This window comes from Protopterus annectens, chromosome 11.part0, assembly GCF_019279795.1.
Source record: "Protopterus annectens isolate FY-2018-M chromosome 11.part0, PAN1.0, whole genome shotgun sequence".
NCBI lineage: Eukaryota > Metazoa > Chordata > Ceratodontiformes > Protopteridae > Protopterus > Protopterus annectens.
In genome coordinates, this window is record NC_056745.1 from 1219280490 (window position 1) to 1219302286 (window position 21797).

At 37.0% G+C, this 21797-nt stretch overlaps 1 protein-coding gene across 1 annotated transcript in view; it reads left to right on the top strand.

Moving 5' to 3' along the window:
- Positions 1 to 2142: 2142 nt before the first annotated feature.
- The window catches only part of LOC122814859 (regenerating islet-derived protein 4-like), a 37920-nt gene continuing 18265 nt past the window's right edge, over positions 2143 to 21797 (top strand). The window contains exons 1-3 of the mRNA XM_044087139.1: positions 2143 to 2190; positions 2983 to 3059; positions 21593 to 21681. Of these exons, the coding sequence (XP_043943074.1) occupies positions 2144 to 2190; positions 2983 to 3059; positions 21593 to 21681 (213 nt within the window). The 5' untranslated portion in view covers position 2143. The remainder of the gene's footprint in view (positions 2191 to 2982; positions 3060 to 21592; positions 21682 to 21797) is intronic.

Consider the following 21797-nt stretch of genomic DNA (forward strand, 5'->3'; position numbering starts at 1 on the left):
TTGAGAAGTGTGCCTATGAGCACTTGACTGCTGGAAAAGGTCCAGCACCTTGGTGATATATTACAATAGTGGAATCTCTGCACATTTCTATTATGGCCTGGTCTGATTTCCAGTCAACAGTTGGTTAATATAAGTCACACAGGATCAGGGTGACAGGCAGACTCCAGATAGATTTGTAGGGGATAAGATATGTGGGGGGGGGGATGACCTGGGTCAGATATGTTTGCCTATAGCTACCAGTAGTTTGCATAGGGGTCTTCTCAAAGGTTGACTGTATTTGGAGGTCGTGTGTGTGTCAGAATGTTTGACCAGCCTGGAGATGTGTGTGTCTCACATATAGGTTCATAGGTTCATAGGTTCATACTAGGCTATCTGCCCTAGGGCATTTATAAGCCTAGCCAGAGTGTGTTTGGCTTTTGCCACCCATTTTAAATGAATTTTGCTATGCCCTTTTTCGAGGTTAGTATACTGTGCATCTGTCTAACAGTGACACAGAAGTGTTACCCGGGGTAAATAATGTCATTATTACCTTTTCATGTAGGGTAGCTTGCATAGAGTGTTGCATGCTCATGTTACATAATACATTACTAAGGTAAAATTACATGCCCACTGAGGCACAGGGTGCAATTGTTAGTTAATGAAGATTAAACTGTTAGCAAATTGATAAAATAATAAAAGTGCTTTAAGAGACCCAACTAATGAAAAATTATAAAGCTTCAGTGAAGGTAGCAGGCTGAAAATTAAGTGCAATTATGCAACGACCCCCCCCCCATTAATATTCCAAAACATGCATGCTGATTGGTCAGTGTGCATGTTGTAAATCAGACTTATACTAATGGAAAAAGGTCCGGTCGCCCGGACTTTTTCCATTAGTATAATCTTTTTTTAAGCAATGAAGAACGCAAGATCTCCGTTGCTGTTTAGACACTGTCTCGCTATGTTAAAGGAGTTTAACATAGCAAGACAGCTTTAAAAAAAGTAACGGAGATCTTCCTTTCTCAGTTGCTTTTTTTAAAGCTGTCTTGCTATGTTAAACTCCTTTAACATAGCGAGTCAGTTTGTAAAAAGCAATGGAGATCTTGCTTTCTCCGTTGCTTCCACCCACAGCTCTGATGTACTGCATAAGCATACACATGCGCAGTACATTAGAACTGCCACAGAATGCCAGACAGCTTCAGAAGGGCAGCAAGAAGGCATTATACAATGCCATTATTTAAGAAAAGTAAGTATTTTTTTTTCTTAAATAATGTCATTGTATAATAGCAATAACCCACTTCTGGCTGTGGGTAATGCTGGATTTACCTACGGTTGTCTTTGTTTGGCCACTCGGGCTTCGCCCTCATGACTAAACCACACTAAACATGGGTAAATCCAGCATTACCCACACCCAGGTGTGGGTTATTGCTATATTAAACATCTCTCATACACTAAAATAAACTTGAGGCTTAAATAGCATACTACAGTTACACAGCATAGACCCACAAAGTTAGACAAGGACAGCTGAAATGGAATTGCTACACCATGAATGCAGTGATTGTATAAAGATAAATGAATATTATCCTGAACAGAAGGATTTTTGAGAATGTCATCTCTTTAAAATCCAGGCACATGCATAAGTGCTCAGATCAGACAAAGCTTACTACTATGTTATGAAAAGAAAGACAAAGCTGATTTTTGTGATGAAAAAAAATGTATTTTCTATTTATTCAAGTAATGCCAACATCAGGGGTGATTATAAGTATCAAGGAATATAAAAAGTTTAAGAGTTTTGTTCCACATATTATGTTTGCAGTTTCTTAGGAGACTCAGTAATTTCACCTGCTTCCATACCACTTTTATAATTGTGTTACTGGTGTATATGACTACTGTTGTCTTGAAAATATATACCTTTTGAATGTAGCTTATCTGTTACAGATAAAAGCATTCAGTACTTTAACCACTTTACTGCAGTCACGTTACAAAGGATGTTTTCTAACAATGCACTAAAATTATATATACATGTAGGTAGATAACAGATGTATATATATGGAGCCATGTCCTTTGCAGAATAAACATCATGTATGTCTGTGCAGCATTCTGCTATTTACTGTTGATGTCTGACAGATCTATAAATCCATAAACGTTTCTTTTCCTATTTTTACAGATGGGGTTGGAGTGGTACCTTAACGGTGACAACTATCTACAGCCAAGGTTTGCACTATTACGTGGCTACATGTTTATGAATTATTTACACATGGAAGTGCACTTCAGGTTATTTGCAGAAGGGGAAGGTTTTAGTATCCAGGGGTATATTGCTGTCTGTTCTCAAAAGACAAACTTGTGTCACCACCCAGATAAATAATCAATTGCTTTATTATCTCTGATCTACTAGTTCTGACTTGTAACAGAAGCAAGCCTTTATTAGTTTAATTAGAGTTATTTAAATAATAAAACCTGATATGATTTCCAGATAGCCAGTAACTCCCATGAATAAAATGAAAGTAATTGATGGTAAGAAGAATATAAAAAGTACCACCTTCATCCACTTTACACAGCAGCTTGTTGGATGCACCAGGAGGACATTGTGTAAGCATTGTGACACTTACTGTGTAAGAACAGGTACATGTGGTTTTCAATACATTTTCTGACAAATTAATGCAGTTGCATCTCTGGATGTGATATTGTAATATAGTAACCTGTATTTTACTTCGCTAATATTTCTGTTGAGAGTCTCACACTGTTCACTGTGCTTATGCTCAGGTTTTCATGATTGCAACAACACTGGCTTAGTACTGTAGTACATTGAACTATTTGTAATTTATTATTGTACACTCTTCTTTATCAGTAATGATTTAAGTATAATAATTGTTTAATGTATTAGTTTCCTAACTGTGTTTATTATACTAATAAATCATGGGATCTAATGACAAAGAACAATAGTATTATTTATTTAGTAATATGTCATTCTTAACCTTATACTCTGCTTTGTATTTAAATCTACAGACAGGCTACCATAATGTTTTCTGGATTGTCCCTTCTTCTGCTGGCAGGCTGTTACCTCCTAACAGGGGCTGCACAAAGTAAGTATTCCTCTCATAATAATGTGTTAAATGTACCTTGATAATTACCAATAACAAAAAATATAGTCTTATAACTTCCAACATTCTGCTTGAACATGGTTGTAAAACAGAAATGATTTAATACTTAAAATTTTCAAAAGTTATAAAAATTAACTGCACAGAGACAGACAAATCTAAATACATTTCATTTCTTTTTCAGCCCTGTCCATAATGTTAATGGCAAAACTCACATTATACTGTATAGAGCTACTTGTCTTTTTCATTCATATCTACAGCTTATTTCATAGTTATACCATTCTAATGGCATGTAAAAAATGGTAATAAAGCTACAAATACACTTTATTTTCTGTAGAAATTATACATTTTTCCTTTATTTTATATGGAACATGAACACAACTCTTACACTAAGCAGTATCCCTGCTTATTACTACTGACATGACTGAAATGGCAAACCTTTCTACTATTGGATGTTATAAGTAATTAAATGGAAGGTCCAAAACTCAGCAGAATACTGACTTAGCAGTAATTAGTCAACAGCAATCAGACATTTTGTTTTATTTTAAAGTTTGGTTGTTTCCTAGAATGACTCATTCTGACAAACGCTCACCTTATTGCAAGCCAAACCACCTTGAACAGCGATCGATGTTGGCATCATAATTCAAATGTCTAATTTTTTAAGCACAATAACACCCAAGGTGACTTTATTTACATCATAGCATATGTTTTATATATATATATATATATATATATATATATATATATATATATATGGATTCCCTTCACAAGCTCAAAGTTTTAAAACTTTGAACTACAAATGGTCGAGACCATAAGACTGAAGTTTTGAAACTTCAAACGTTTTGAATGGAGATCGCCATACAGAGCAGAAAAGGCAATTTACCATTTTCCTCACTGTAGTGCAATCTTGGAGTTGGTTTATTTAGCACAGGGGTGGGGGGTGCAGGGGAGGCTTGTCCCCCGCAAACATGCAAAAAACAACTTTTTTGTTTTATTTTTTTATTACAATTTCAAAGTTTCAAAGTTTCAATCTTATGGTCTTGACCATTTGCAGTTTGAAGTTTTGAAACTTCAAGCTTGTAAAGTAGATCCAGATATATATATATATATATATATATATATATATATATATATATATATATATATACATATACATACACAGTGGATATAAAAATGAAACCATAATAAATCATTTCAAAACTTTTCTCATCTTTAATGTGACTTATAACCTGTACAATTCCGTTGAAAAACAAGCAAATATAAAAAATTTAAAAACTTCCAGTAAGCTGGTTGCATATGTTTGCACACCCTTAAACTAAAACTTTGTTGAAGCACCTTTTCATTTAATTACAGCATTCAGTCTTCTTGGGTAGGAGTCTATCAGCTCTTCACTTTGGCTCTTAAGTTATTTCGGGAGCCATTTATAATCTCGAAATACTGAAATGTCAAATATCAGTATCTCGAGAGTATAAACCCGAAATTTTAAAACAGCAAAAGTTCATAATTGTGAATTTGAATATCTCAAATTCGCGGTTATGGCCTTATGCTATGTGATGTCCGGGATTGTGTGTTTATGGTGTGCGGTGCCGTGTGTGGATCTAGATGTTTTGTCAGGTAAGTGAGTGTTTTGTAAGGAATTTGAGTGGGGGTTAGAATGTGTTTGAGTGTGCTGATATGTTTGATGTGTGTGTGAGGGACTGGAGAATGTGCCTGTGTGAGTTTGCTTTTGTTTCCTGTTTGTGCAATCTCGGAGTTAGTATATATACATAGGGTGGTGTGTGGGGTGCATTTTAAAAGTAATTTCTTCTTAGCTGTTTTTTTCTGGATTTTTAGTTCTGATTGCACATTTCACATTCATTCTCTATTCAACAACTGATTGAATTTCATTTTCTGTTCTGAAAATACTATTAATCTTTCTGGAAGCCTTTTTTATTAAAACACTGTAGGTATGTTTTTAGTTGTTTTTCCCCTTCAAAAGCAAATAGACTACTTTTCTTACTCCCATACCACTCAACTATCCATAAATTTCCAGAATGTTGAGATTTGTGCCTTATATTTGTGGTTATTTCCTTATAAAATTTGCATTTGGTTGGGAACTCACTGAGGACTGAAGTTACTAAATAACAGCATTTATCTGCGTTTCAGACATCATATCCTTCAGAAAATACATGGCAATGCAAAACCTGCTAGTCCATCAAGTTTTCAAGTTAATAAGAGTAATAGTTAAAATATATCCCTGATTTTGAACCTTTGCCCCTCCTGCGATTATTTTTGGTTTTGTTCAAAGTTCTACCATAACTCAATGTCTATATCTATATCTATATCTATACCTATATCTATATTGCTATCTGCATCCATGTGTGTTTGGTATACGAGTCTGCTACAAATTACTGATCTCCATAATGCTGAACATTGTAAATGTCAAAACATAATGCCCAAAATACAGAAGGGCAAAAAAAATAACTTTAGCATTTTTGCATGGGGGGGCAACCCACCCACACCCCAGACTTATATATGCTAACTCCATGGCTGCACCAATTTGAAGTGATAAATCTCCCAGTAGACGTGAACTATTGGTGATGTACACATAGAGATCACACCAGCAATGAGTTTCTATGGAAAACAGCAATCAGTGTCTTATTCTTCAGCATGTTTTTCTTCAAGGTACTGATACTTGAGGAATTTCATCTTGACCACCTGTTGAGGAGCCATGGTTTACATGCATTTCTAATGAAAACACTTCAGGTAGGTTTTCAGATATTCTGCATTTTCTTTTCTAAAAACGCTGATAAATCACTATAACTATGTTACTGCCCCCTCATAATTATGCAGATTCTGTCCTTCCTTTTGTTTTTCCTTCCTTCCTTCCCTCTCCTCAGTTCCTAAAGTGATCACAGTCAGCGATACTTTATGCCAAATTTAGATTAAGCCTATCCAGTAATACTCTTTTTGTGGACTACACAAGTTTAAATACCGCGTTTAGAAAAAGTTAGTCTAAGCATGTTTAAAGCACCATTTGCTAGTCAAATAATATATTTGGTGAAGTTCTATGGTTGTTTATTCAATGTATTTACTTTTTCACTTTGTTAAAAGGGTAGGTGGGCTGGTTCAAGTGTCATTTTCATTCATGACCCAAACCTAAAGCAACAATATGGAGACACAATATACACTCAGTTCTTAAAGCAGACATTGGGGTGACCATAACAAAATACAAAAGCAATACTAATAAATAAGAAGAAACAGTCATACTAATGCCACTTATTGCTAATACCATATATTCATTATCTGTCTGAACAATATGTTTCTCAGGAGGATATATTTCTTGTACACTTGCAGCATAAGACCCATAACAATGCCAAATCAGAAAACTCTCAGGTCAGATGGCTAATATGAGTGTTCCTATTAAAATAAATTATGCTTGTTTGTGGAGAATATTGAATTTCTTGTAACTGTATGGTTTGGCCAAAGGTAAAAATGACCAAAGGTAAACTATATCAAATCAGAGTAAATTTAAATGTATCATATTCAGAGGAGATGCATTACTTTCATATGGTTTATTTAAGAACAGGATGGAGGTTTCTGCACTTAAATAGGAAGATGATATTCAAGGCTCCCTGGTAACATGCTAGGTTATTTGGGACAGCAGTAGGAATGATTATAACTGAAGCTGGGATGATTAGCATGCCTCTGCTGAACAGGATGAAGTCCTCACATACAAGAAGGATAAAACACAGTCAATTAAAAAAAGGATTTTTATTGGCCATGAAAATCTGTACTGCTGTGAATTATAATTTCACATCTCTTTCATTCATAAAAGATGTTCAAAAGCAAGCTCTGCAGAAAACATTTTGGGAATAAATGTTGATTTAAAAAAAAAAAAAAAAAGCTAAACTGCAAAATATTTGAAATTTGCATATTAATTAGTGGTTTTCTATATTCCTCCTCTAAACTGACATCAATATCAACTTTTGTTGCTTTTTCTTGAAATACTGTGATAGAACCTGAAATCCTGTATAGAAGATTACTGATTTGTTGTCAATCATCAAGATAGTCCCACAGAGTTCCAGGATAATATTTCCTGAAATGTAGCTCAAGAAAATGCAGTCAACACTGGGTTTAAAAAGCTGTAAATATTTGAATTCTTACTGAAAATAATAAATCCAAAATGCACCCAGTTGTTTATGACTGATAAGGACCACTTTCTCATGCAGTCTGCTTCTTTCAATACATAGCAGATAAGCTGTGGTTCCTACTTTGCAAAAAACATAATTTTCCCACTTCTCCCTGAAAATGCCTTATCTCTGTTACATACATTCACAAATGTCATACATTTTTTGACACCACAGCTTCTTTATGAGTGTACTCCAATTTCCCACCCCCCCTTCTTTGAACAAACTCATCACTATATATCCCCACATAACAAACAGATTTTTTCCCATATTTTAGCTGTGTGGCACAATAACACATTGGTTAGCATTGATGCTTAAGAGTGACTGTTTGTGCAATTCAGTTCTTGGCTGAGGTGCTTCTTGTGCAGAATGTGTACATCTATCCAGTGTCTGTCTAGGCTTTTGCTGAGTGTTCCAGTTTGTTCTCAGATCACAGTCATAGCTCTCAACTTCCATCTCAAAAATTTTGAACTGTACCTCACATAACGTGGAACATGTGAGTAAGGATAAAATATGGAACACTTACTAACAGCCTGCTAAAAGCTCCATAGAGGAAGCTCAAAGAACAATTAAAATATGTTACTTTGCATTTATAAGATGTTATTTTAATACATTACTATGATTCAGTATTATTTATCATGGATATCAAATAAAAATTCTTAACACTGAATGTGTGACACATCCTTTTAATGTGGAACTGTGTGAAACATGGATTTTTTAAGACACAGAATGAGGAACATTCCTTGTCATGAGGTATACTTGAGAGGTATGTTCGTCGGCATGCCATAGCTGAATTGCATTACTCCACATTGCTTGTTGGTATATGCAATGTGTAAGTAAATGGGGAGTACATTTATGGTGCATTGGTGCCTATTTCAGAAGTATTTTGTCTGCCTTGAACCTTTAGTCAGCAAATGAACAAATTAAGTATTTAGGCACTTGTTTAATTGTTTTTTCTATAGTTAGCAAATAACAATATCAGTCCTCCAACTAGCATTGTTCCAACGAAAGTTAAGATTTCTCATAATATGCAACTCAAACTGGTTGCTTATACCGTACACTCTGTCATAAAGGAAGCCCTTTAATAAGCTGGCAGGTGGTATGTCTGTGTACTGTCGACCTTTAATATTAATAGCCATAACAATTTGAAATATGCCAGCTATAAGTCTTAAGGTACACTTATGCATCCACTGGAATGAATTATGTGAAACCAGTGTTCAAGTAAGATAGTAAGATGACCATTTGCTTTATTTATTGTGGATGTTTCAATTGATTATATTTGTAATCTGATATGAAACTATTAGGAAACAGTCCAGATATCTTTATACATTATGTTTCCATTGTTTCAGAACTTCACAAGGTGTAACAACAAAATAACTGTTTAGGTCATATGCATTTAATCATTCATTTATTTGCCTATTTCTAGTGGGGGTTAAAAGACATCACTTTTTTCAAGCTAGATCCACATCTCAAAGAAAATAGAAAGCAACCAACCTGTAGTCCTTGTAGGGAATTCATAGCAGAAATAGAATAGTTAAAACAATGACATGAGTTAGTATATAATAAAATGTATCATTCGGGAAAACATATTTTGTGGTTTATGAGTAGTACAGTTTATATATAGAAAAATATTATCTGTATTAATATGGCACATAGTTATCTTTATCAATGTGGGACATAGTTATCTGTAATAATATGGCACATAGTTATCTGTAATAATATGGCACATAGTTATCTGTAGTAATGTGGCATGTAGTTTTCTATAGTAATGTGGCACATAGTTATCAGTAGTAGTGTGGCACAAAGTTTTCTGTAGTAATTTGGCACAGATATCTGTAGTAAAGTGGCACATAGTTATGTGTAGTAATATGGCACATAATAGTAATGTGGTACATAGTCAGTCTGTAGTAATATGGCACATAGTTATCTGTAGCAATGTGGCACATTGTTATCTGTAGTAATATGGCACATAGTTAATCTGTAGTAATGTGAGACATGGTTATCTGTAGTAATATGGCACATAGTTATCAGTAGTAATGTGGCACATAGTTAATCTGTAGTAATATGGCACATAGTTATCTGTAGTAGTGTTGTACATAGTTTTCTGTAGTAATGTGGCACATAGATATCTGTAGTAATGTGGCACATAGTTAATCTGTAGTAATATGGCACATAGTTATCTGTAGTAATGTGGCACATAGTTATCTGTAGTAGTGTGGCACATAGTTTTCTGTAGTAATGTGGCACATAGATATCTGTAGTAATGTGGCACGTAGTTAATCTGTAGTAATGTGGCACATAGTTAATCTGTAGTAATACGGCACATAGTTATCTGTAGTAATGTGGCACATAGTTTTTTATAGTAATGCGGCACATAGTTATCAGTGGTAGTGTGGCATGTAGTTATCTGTAGTAATGTAGAACATAAATGAAAGTGTGGCTCACAGAGAAATCTACATAGTATTTCTAGAGTAAATATTGGGTCTTTTGTATGGTCAGTCTAAATCTTTTTTCCACTCCACGACAAGAAATCTGTGATTACATTTGTCAGATAATTTTGAGGTGCTGCTGTAAGTGAATTTATAATTTATGTCACAGCAGAATGAAATGTACATTCTCTGGCAGTGCAGTTTTCCTCTGTTGGCTAAGATTAAATAGAACTGCACACTAAGAATGACATGAATTTAAAACAGATGCAATACTGCAAACTGGATTGCACCATCATCGCTCATTTGTATTGTTTTAATGATTGCACAAGCAGTTTCACATTCCAGCACCAATTCAACAAGTTACATAGTCGGTTTAGCTTGGAAGCCTGTCTAACAAGTACTCTGCCAGTACTATGTGGACTTACCTCATACCTGACAGAGGGACTGATGCCATTACAGTCAGCAGGAGCGGCCTTAGGTCAACTGGTGCCCTAGGCAAAAGGGCTCCACAGCGCCCCCTACAACACAACCTGGTGCCCCCATCTTCGTCTACCTACACCAAATAAATACTAGAAAAGTGCCCCTAATAGACCGGTGCCCTAGGCGGCTGCCTAGTTGGTCTATGCCTATGAAAGTCAGGCAAATTGTACTGTATTTTAACTGTGTGCGGACACAGACCAAAACAAATCAGAGTAATTCAGGAATGTGGAAACTAGTATGACTTGTTTAGTTTTTTTTTTCACATTGACAGTAAACATCTTAAAATGTGCATCTTAAAACTTCACTACACTGGTTAGTACTCTTACAGTATGAGAGGGATAAAAGGCATAAACGCATAATAGGTTCATAGGTTCATATATAAGTACTGGGAAATCAATATGCAGACTATCACAAACCTAGGCAAAAAAAAAAATTCTATTAAAAAATAATCTCACTCCCTATCTGGGAGGACAAGGAAAGATAGACCAGGGGAGAATTTGAGGCTGCCCATCCAATTAACTAGCTTACCTTGAAGGTGGCAAGGTTGCTTCTCTGTTTGACATGCAGTGGAAGTTTGTTCCATAGATGCAGAATATATCAAGATGTGAATCTATCAAGTCAGCATGTCTTATTTATCTGTTAATGAAGGCTTAGGCTCTTAACCAGATATCTGAGGTACCATTTATTCTGTGAAGAAAAATGCGATAGAAGTAGATGGAATCTTTTATGGCTCAAAAAGTTAGCCCAGATCTCCAAAGAGGTGTCTATATAAGACTGAGTAAAGGGAGAGAGAGAAAAAAAGAGAGCTGCCAGTCTGTCCTGATAACTAAGATTTTTTTGAAGCCACTGATCTTTTTATTATGAATCCCTGAAGTCTGTCACATTAAGTGATATGTTTAGACAAATGCTTGCCAAAAGGTGCAGCATTATATTCAGTGATGGGTCTGATACGATAAGAGTTCTAGGGAATTCAGATTTCTTTGTCTCTAGTAGAGGTGCCTTTAGAAAGTAGATGAGCCAGATAAAAGGCTTTCTGAATTACTGTGGAAACATGATGGTCAAATGATAAGATATTATCAACAAGACTGCTTAGATCCCTTATGATAGTGTCTGATTGGAGAGGTGTGTCACCTACATGGTATGAATGAATACTTTGTTTACCAAAATGAGCAATACTATTTTTTTCACATTTAATTTTTGGCCCTTGGCTTCATAACAATTGTTAATATGACCTAACCCAGGTTGGAGAAATTGTGAATCAGGAGAAGATCAAATAACAACACAAAATTTACAGTTGTGTAAAAACTAGATAGCCATATGCCAGGAGTGCTACCCTGAAGTTCTGAGAAATAGATGCCAAATAGGAGAGGGCCCAACACTGATTCCTGATTCCTGGAGTACACCACTGGCAACTTTTTGGCTTTCAGAAGTGGCATCTGTGGCCCTAACCACATGGATTCTGTCAGACAACCAGTTAGCCATTCATCACACAACATAAAGATTTCTATTCAGATTGATACATCTGTCAATAATGCCTGCATGGAGAGTAGTGTGAAAGGCATTTGCCAAGACAAGATATGCTGTACATGCTGATATGCTGCATAACTACTATCCACTGCTTTTGGTACTCTTTCAAAGACATTAATGAGGTTAAAGAGGCAGAATCTTTATTTGTTAAAGGCAAACTAACGAGGGTTCAGGGTTAGATTTTCTATTTCCAGATTAATGATATGTGAGATGATACAATCCATAGATTTGCATATGAGTCTAGGGAGACTAATAGGTCTGTAGTTACCAGGGTCTATGGATGTGCCACCTTTGTGTAACAATATTACAATGTATGTTTTCCAGGTTTCAAGAATGCTACCAGTGGAAAGACTGAGATTAAAGAGGTTAAGTAGTGTTTCAGATAGGCCATAATTGGCACTGATAATAAAGCAACCTGGTATATTGTCAGGACCCATGGATGAGATGTTCTTACCTTTTGACAGGTTTGAGTGAACTCATTCCTTGGTAAATAATGAGGCTGGTTTGAGCTTGTACAATCTGTGAAATAGCTATAATTGAAGATGAAGGAATTTGCACTAAAATAAGATGTTTGCTATTTCCTTTGAGTCAGAATGTGCAATATTAATGTGGACTGCCACCAAACATTGTTGTGTATTAGATCCTAATTTTCTGACACAGTTAAAGAAAGATTTGTAACTATGTTTGTCTTTGAAGGTCATACTCGGCTTTCAGCTTCCTAATGGTTTCTTTTAGCAAAATTAATAGTTTGTATAAGAGTGCTCTTAAAGTTGGTAGAATGAGATCTCTTGTAAGCATTAAGCAGTTTCTTTCTGTTGTTATATAATTTATTTATGTAGGTCTTCCACACAGTGATTTGTTTTTTAAATTTCTAATTATATTTGGTACAGATAAGGACTGCCTTATCAACACAACTACTTAAGCTGGAGTGGAAGTTAGAGGAACCGGCAGCAGCTTTACCAATTGGGTCTATCAAAGAAGGATGATGGATTAGAGAGTGATTTATTAATGTAATCAAGTAACTGAAGAAGGTTTGCTTTTGAGAAGTCCCTAAACATAGAGGAGTTTATAGAGGAAGTTTTAGAAATTCTAAAGGAAACGGTCACTAATTTACAATCTGATTTAATATGGTGAGGTGATACATATGGAGATGTGCAAGCGGTGGTCATATCTGTGAGGACTAGATCAAGGATACTGGGCATGACAAACTATTTGTAAAAGGGAGTTAGCATTTGTATTGTTAAGCAAGTACTGGGCATGCCAACCATTGGCAATATAGGACATCCAATTTGTTGATGGATAGTTGAAGTCCCCCAGTGGAAAGGTGTCAGGTTTAATGGGGACAGCAGCTAATGTTTTAGGATAGTTATTATGCTTTGAAAGAGACATAGAAGGCATTCTGTATCTAGCTATGAAGTGGTAATTAGTCTTGTTTAAGTGCTGTGGATATCTAGGATTTTAAATGTGGTGTCACAAGGAATTTGTCATGAGGTTACAACATCCTTGGCATGGAGTGATACTTTCCCACAATTGTCAGTAGGTCTGAATATGTGATAGACACTATTCCAAAAAGAGATTGTAAAACAAACATTTTGAAATCCGGTACTCCCAGCAGTCAAATCATGTTAGAGTGGTAGAAAAATGCTAAAATAACCCTACGGCAGATTAGCTGTTTCTACATTAAATGTTTTACAAATCAAACCACTACATAGTATGCGATTGTTTTGAAGATTAAAACTCAGTGTGTGTGTGTGTGTGTGTGTGTGTGTGTGTGTGTGTGTGTGTGTGTGTGTGTGTGTGTGTGTGTCTGTGTGTTTGTGCACGTGTGTGTGTCTACATGTCAGTGTTTGTGTCGAAGTAGTTGTCTTGTATTAAAATACTTGTATTCATTTAGAAAAAACAGCATAGTAAGTGATGAATAGTAATAATGTAGAAGTAACAGTTCAACATTGTTATAACTTTATATGTCATCAATTATAATATTTTACTGAAAAAATGAGAAGCACATCCAGATATATTAAACAGTTATATAACTTACTATAAATACAGATAAATAAAATGGTATAGTTAAAAGTATCACATCAAGAAAAAGGAACCTTAAAAGAATTGTGAGACTGGTAATGATTTCGCAAAGAAATGGTAAATGAACTACTACAAGAGTATAGTCCTTACTATTTACATATTATTTATGCAATAACCGATGACGTGGTATGGTATATTGAATATTTACACATGGTTGGCATGGTTAACTAAAGCCAACCATGGGTAAATTTCAATATACCACAACCATGGAGATGGTTATTACTATTATACAATGCCATTATTCAAGAAAAAAATACTTACTTTTCTTAAATAATGTTTTTGTATAATGGCGTATTACTGTTCTTCCATGGCTGGTGGTATACTGCTTCCTTGTGTTGATGTACTGTGCATGCGTATGGGACTTGCGTTCCCATGCATACCCAGTACATCAATGCTTTGAAACAAAAGCAACGGAGAAAAGAAAGTCTCCATTGCTCCATTTTTGTTTTTTTTTTTTTAATTAAAAAAAAAAACTGTCGGGCAGTTTAGGGGTAGGAGAGACACAGCATGGAACAAATACAAGGGATATCAGGTACATGTGTTTAATTTTAAATAATGTACCTGATTTCCCTAGTATTTTGTCCAAGCTGCCTCTCTGGTATGTCCGGAGTCGGGGCTAAAGATTTTATTTTTATTTTTTAAGAAATAAATATAAAATTTAAACAATATACCAATGGAAAGAAGTCCGGGGTGACTGGACTTTTTCCCATTGGTATATTGTGGAAGTTACAATGGCCACGCTGGTTGGGCTGGCCAATCAGCATGTATGTTTTTGAATATTAATGGGGAGTCATTGTATAATAAGCAATAATCCACAACTGGGTGTAGGTAACGTTGGACAAGAAAAAGTCAAAATGATCAAACGAATGCAACCATGGGTAAATCCAGTATTACCCACAACCAAGAATGGGTTATTGCTATTATACAATAACATTATTTAAGAAAGAAATTGCTTACCTTTCTTAAATAATGTCTTTGCATAACAGCACCGTAGTGTACTTCTGTGTTTTCTGATGTACTGCACATGCACATAGGACTCATATCCCCACGCTTGTACAGTACATTAGTGCTGTTCAAGAGAAGCAACAGAGAAAAAAAGAATCTCCATTACTTTTTTTAATGAGGTAAAAAATCCGAACATTCTACGAACATCTGGACAGTTCAGGTATAATAGTCTGCCGAGACAACACAAAATACATGTTAAATCAATTACATTTCTGTTTCTTTAGTTTTTTTAAAATGCACATGATTTTTATTGCATTTGGTCTGCCCTTGGTAGTATATATCATTTGAAAAGTCTGGCCAGTGAATTGCACTTCAGCAGCCAGACTTTTTTTTCTATTGGTATATACTTGATTTACAAAGGGAATGCTGGTTGGGTTGACCAATCAGCATACATGTTTTCTAATCCCAATGAGGAGTCATTGTATAATGTAAGATAATACTTTCCAAGTAAAATTGCCAGTTAAATGATTCTTGAATTTGTTTGTGAATGTGTATGCCCTTAGATATTTACTCAGAGTAATCATTTTTAGTTGCTGTAACTTTCATTGTAATACAATTTTTAGTAATTCTGTAATTGACAAAGGGAAAGAAGGTAATTGCCAAGTTAAGTTCTATTTCATTATACCAATCTGCTTTAATGTATTACTAATAAAATTTAAAAAAAATATCTTTATACAGGGACAAACTAAAATATAATGTAAAATATATATCTATTTCCACTTTTGCACAAAACCTGCATATAGGTAAAATTCAATAATATGAAACAAATTTCTTTCCATGAATTAACATTCTAAAGACTCTGATTAAAATTATTTCATATAGTGGAGTGACAAATCTACTGCCAAATGTAATGTTTAAGATCAGAGTGTATTAATTAGCTATATTAGGAATACAGGATATGAATTACATAGATGGGATGGTATTCAGAAACAGCACAACATTCTACAAATCTGTTTCTAGCTTGTTTGCTGAGTATACTTTAGTCATAGGTGACTTTATAGTCAGGCATACTGATGTCCCACTCACCAGGATGAACAAGGAGAAAATTCCAGTCAGCTGCCTGTCGGGTGCCAGGATCCGCCACATAACGCATGCACTCAAGTCACTCCACAACAAGTACAAATACGACTCTGTCATTGTCCATGTTGAAGTGAATGACTTGAGATGTACCTCCCTGGACTACATGAAAAGAGACATGGAAGAGCTCTTGGATCATGTGTCCCAGGCAGGTATGACCCTAGCCCTGTGTAGCATCCTGCCTTCACCCAGAATGATACCACAGTATAAGGACAAAATGATTGACTTCAACAATTGTCTAAGCTTCTGGTGACATTTAAAGGGGATCCAGTATCTGTCTGCCTGGGATGACATGATCGACCAACCACGATGCTTTGCCAGAGATGGTCTGCAACTGTCACCCCTGGGATTCAGGTTACTGACTAAAACTCTTGCCACCCCTATAGTGCCTTTTTTAGGTAAGGTTCAAAGGACAAAACCACCACTGTAACAGATACAACCATGCAAAACATGAAGGTAATGCTACTCAATGCTAGAAGTCTAAACCTCAAAATGCAGTCTCTCAAGGCACTCCTAAAAATGGAGAACATCGATTTCTGTGCAGTAACTGAGACCTGGTTCAAGGCTCCAGAGAGCACCCCTGCAATACCAGGCTACAACTATTACCACACTTTTTAGCCACCAAACCAAGACCTAAACACTAAAGGTGGAGGAGTGTCCATATTCACCAAGGATATTCACACTTCCAGGCTAGTTGCCCAACACAATGCATCTGAAATTCTCCAGGAGAAACTAACACTAGGTAAGACTGCAATCCAGATTGTAGCTTGCTACAGATCCCCCACCATGCCCCAAGATTCTCACTACACTTTTCTAAACATACTGGAAAATATTAAGATACAACCAAACACCCTAATACTGGGTGATTTCAACTACCCTGCCATTAACTGGGAAAACTACTCAGGTACCAACACCTTTTCCCAATGGTTCTTGGAATTCATAAATTCCAATGCCCTTTATCAACTAATCCTTTGTCCCACCAGTGGCTCCAATATCCTAGACCTGGTCATTACCAACATGGGAGATAGATGATCCACACCAGTGGTCACCCCCTCATTGGTCAGGTATGACCATAAGCAAATCACCCTTGACATCTACATCCCACTCCCACCCCCCAGTAAGGAAGCCTCCATAGAAAGACTTCTCCAAAGCCAACTTCATTCTACTCAAGTCTGAAGTGACAAAACTTCATGACACCCATGCAGACGAGAGCTGAAAGTTCGACTGCTGAATCCTAAACTAAGGCACTGTACGAGCACATCCACTCATGCGTGAATTGTGCCATCTCAAATAGAACCATGATGCTCTCCTCCAAAAAAAGGAAGCCAATCTGGTGGTCCCCTGCTATAAACAAACTACACAACAGAAGGAAGAAACTGTTGTAGAAAAGAGGAAAATACCAGGATGCAAAAAACTCCCTCACCAGCCTCAATAAAAAGCTGAGATCCCTCATAAAGTCCTCCAAAGCTAGTTGCAAAAATAAAATTTCCAAAGATTCCAAAGACAACCATAAGGCATTCTATAGTTATATCAAGAATCTAAATGGCAATGCTCAGATATGCTCTGAGCTACAACAGAATGACATTAAATATACTGATCCCAATGATATTGCCAATATCCTGGCAGATCGATTTAGTGCCAACTTCACCCCCCCTCTCACCTCCTAAAGGGCCCATCTCAATACCAAAAGATTGTCAAATTCTGGTAATCATGGCCACACGGGTAGAAACCGCATACTCCAAAGCTAAGAATACAGCATCCATGGAACCAGATGACATCCCGGGCTGTGTACTATATGAACTACAAAATGAACTGGCACCTCACCTAAGTGTCATGTCTTATCATAGCCTCACCTCAGGCTTCGTGCCCACTGAGTGGCACACAGCTACAGTTATCCCATTCCACAAGGGGGGTATCCACCTTGGATCCCAAGAACTACCATCCCATCAGTCTGGCGAGCCTGATATGCAAGGCATGAAATGCATTATTATGGAACTTATAAACAAAGACAATGGCAACCTTCAAACACTGGCCCCACCCAATTTGGGTTCGTGAAGGGACGATCTTGTCTCCTGAACTTGATTGACTTCCTCAACTCAATCTCCAGAGCTGTGGATAAGGGTAAGGCAGTCTACACAGCCTATCTGGACCTTGCTAAGGTCTTCGACACCATCCCCCACTCTGGAATCATAGATAAACTTACTAAGCTGGGCATAAATCCCTACATCACTCAATGGGTTGCCAACTGGCTTACTGACAGAACTCAGACTGCAAAAGTAGCCGACTCCAAATCTAGCTCCAGACAAGTGACAAGTGGAGTATCTCAGGGTTCAGTCCTGGGACCGCTCTTGTTTGGCACCTACTTCTCTGAAGTACAGGCCAACACTAAGGGACTCTGGCTAACAAAGTTCACAGATGACTGCAAACTGGGAGCCATTATTGAATCCCCAAATGATGTGGATATTCTACAAAAGGGCCTTACAGAAACAGATGCTTGGTGCCAGAGCCATGGGCTCAAGCTTAATGACAAGAAATGTATAGTTATCCCCTTTGGGAAAAAACAAGTACCCATGAATTAACACATAGGTGGTAGTACACTAAACACCAAAAGTGTGATGAGAGACTAAGGGACACAGTTGGACAGTGGTCTCACCTTCGATAACCACATTGCCACAACAGTCAGGAAATCCTTCTATGTGGCATACCTCATCACTAAGGGCTTTTCCTCCAGAAAAAAGGAGGTCATTGTCCCATTGTACTCATCTGTCATTAGACCCATTATAGAGTACAACACCCTGTTTGGTATGTACCTCACAAGACATTTGCAACAGCTGGAAAGGCCGCATAAATACCTCACTAAGAGAATCACAGGCCTAAAGCAGATGCCCTATGCTGACCATCTAAAAAAACTCCAACTATTCTCTGTCACATATCGCCTACAAAGAGGCAGTCTCTGCCTAACATACAAAGCTATGTCAAACCCTAAGCTGTTGGACATGCTCCATGTAAAGAAATCCCAATCCCTCTGAGCCACATGCCCCAGGGATCTAAACCTTGTCATCACAATGAACAAAACATGCTGGATGGATAGGTTCCTGACCCAGAGACTCCCCATACTCTGGAATAGACTGCCCATACATGTCAAGCAGAGCGCCTCCTTGGCCCTCTTCAAAAGGAACCTTGACGACTGGATGGGAGATAGGAAATTCACCCCGGGGATCATGTCAGTCGCCCTGATAGACAGGGGTCCAGGGAAGTAAATATTGTGGGAAGAAATATCCAGGAAATTGTTATGGCTAGGCTTGTATAGGCCCTAGGGCCGATAGCCTAGTACCAACCTATGAACCTACTAGGTGTGTGATTCAAAGGCCTACAGTGTTTAAGCAACATACAGCTGCAGACAGGTAGTGCTGCAGTCTCCTACTGGGTAACATCACAATCAAATGTTGCAGTCTGGGGACATGGTTAATGTTAACTAGCTATGTACTCTTCAGGAACAACAGTGCAAGATAAAACAATTCAAAGACAAGTTGTTCCATTTTTTAGCAGAGCAGTGGAATCAACTGTGCTATTTTTCAACATTCACTCATTAGTGTTTATGGCAGCAGTAGGGCAGTCAATGTTACAGCAAGGTAGTGTGTGTGTGTGTGTGTGTGTGTGTGTGTGTGTGTGTGTGTGTGTGTGTGTGTGTGTGTGTGTGTGTGTGTGCGTACTGGTTTTGTGCAATTGTGTGTCTGTCTGTCTGTCTGTCTGTCTTTTGGGAGCCTGTGCAACACATGGACTGGTAGGGGGAAAACTAGTGCCCTTGTTTCAACTGCACTAGGTGTTTCATTCAAAAACATGCAAAGAAGTTGTCAGTGTGCTTTTGTTCTATGATGATTTACATATATCTGAATTTTTTAATTCTGCAACACTACTAGAGCATAATAGCACAACATTGTTAGCACTATGGAATTAGCCTTTCTTAATATCATCCACAGTTATGTGAAACCAAAGCATATTTTAACTTTAGATAGCAAACATGCTTTATTTTGTCTGGAGGAGATAACATAAACTGTGAGGTAAGATTAGCCATATAGTGTTTATAACATTTGTATATGTCCTCAGCAATTCATGTTTATCACAAATTTCCACTGTAAAAGTCAATTTTATTCATGACACAATTATACACAGTCAGTGCTTTACTGATCACTAACTTTCATATTATCTTGGCACTTGCCTTTATTTAATCACAGAACTCTATAAACTTGTGAGAAACTGCAGTAAGCCCCTCCTCATTGTTTCTCATTGCTTAAGTTCATAGGTTCATAGGTAGGCATTAGGCTACCAGCCCAAGGGCTTAAGTAAGCCTAGCCAACAAGGTTCCCTGGATTACGCCACCCAAGAAATTTATTTTCCTGTGCCCCTGTCAAGCAGATCCACATAAGTGATCCCCAGGGTGCATTTCCTATTTTCCATCCACTCATCAAAATTTTTCTTGAAGAGTGCTAATGAGGAACTTTGCTTGACATAGATGGGTAACTTATTCCAGTGTATGGGAAGTCTCTGGGACAGGAATCTATCCCTCCAGCATGTCCTGTTTATTGTGGTGACAAGGTCTAGGTCCCTAGAGCATGTAGCTCGGAAGGATTGAGATTTCTTTAAGAATAGCATGTCCAACGGGTCTGGGTTTGACATAGCTTTATATGTTAGGCTGAGATCACCTAGGAGTAGACAATATGCTATGGAGTAAAGCTGGAGTTTTTTGAGACAGTCAGTGTAGGGCATCTGTTGAGGTCAGTAATACTCTTTGTGAGGTACTTCTGTGGCCTTTCCAGCTGCTACAGATGTCTTGTGAAGTATATTCCAAAAGGGGTGTTGCACTCTATAATGGGTCTAATGAGTGTCGAGTAGAGGGGAACAATGACCTCTTTTTTCCTGAATGAGAACTCTTTTGTGATGAGGTGTGCCATGTAGAAGGATTTCCTGACTACTGTGGCAATGTGATTATCAAAGGAGAGACTACTGTCCACCTGGGTCCCAAGGTCTCTTATCACACATTTGGCATTAAGTAGACTGCCGCCTATGGGGTAGTTCATAGGTATAGAGTTTTTGCCAAAGGGGATGACAATGTACTTTTTGGCATTGAGCTTGAGGCCATCGCTCTGACACCAGGCATCTGTCTCAGTGAGGCCCTGCTGTAGGATGCCCACATCATTTGCGGACTCGACTATGGCTCCTAGTTTGCTGTCATCTGCAAACTTCATTAGCCAAAGGACTTCTGTGTTAGCCTGTACTTCAGAGAAGTAGATACCAAACAAGTAACAGATATAAAAATGAATTTAGAAGAATGTATTGTGGATTTGTGGGAACAGTTGCTTTATCAGTTGCATTTTCATAATTTTTTAACAATATAGTTATTTGTTTGCTCTCTGATGTATATTTAAAAAGTTTGTGATTGAATAAAGATCATGCAATGCTCACATCAAATAGACATAATGCTTATTTAACTAGCTAGCTGCATGGTTTTATACCTTATGGGTGTTTGTTAATTAGAGCTGTTTTCCTAACAAAATGCTCCACAGTGATGATCATGCAGAGACAGTATATTGGGCTCCACTTTTGAAAGTAATATTCAAGAACACTATTCTTTATGGAATTTTTATAATGTTTTTTATTGCAGTTGTGTTTTTATAACTTAGAAAATTAATTGTTGCCAAATACAGTTTATCATTTTTGTTCTTTTCTTTTCTTTCTGTAATTATAAAAGTACGATCCAGTTGCCCCCCAGGTTGGTTTTATTACAAATCTAATTGCTACGGCTACTTCAGGTTTACTCTTTCATGGTCAGATGCTGAGGTACGTCAATCATTAGTTTTGTACTTTTTCATTCATTTCGTGGATAATGTTGCTCTTCTTGAACCTAAAGATGTGTTTATTATTTAGTTATTTTCAGCACCATATTATTGTAAGGT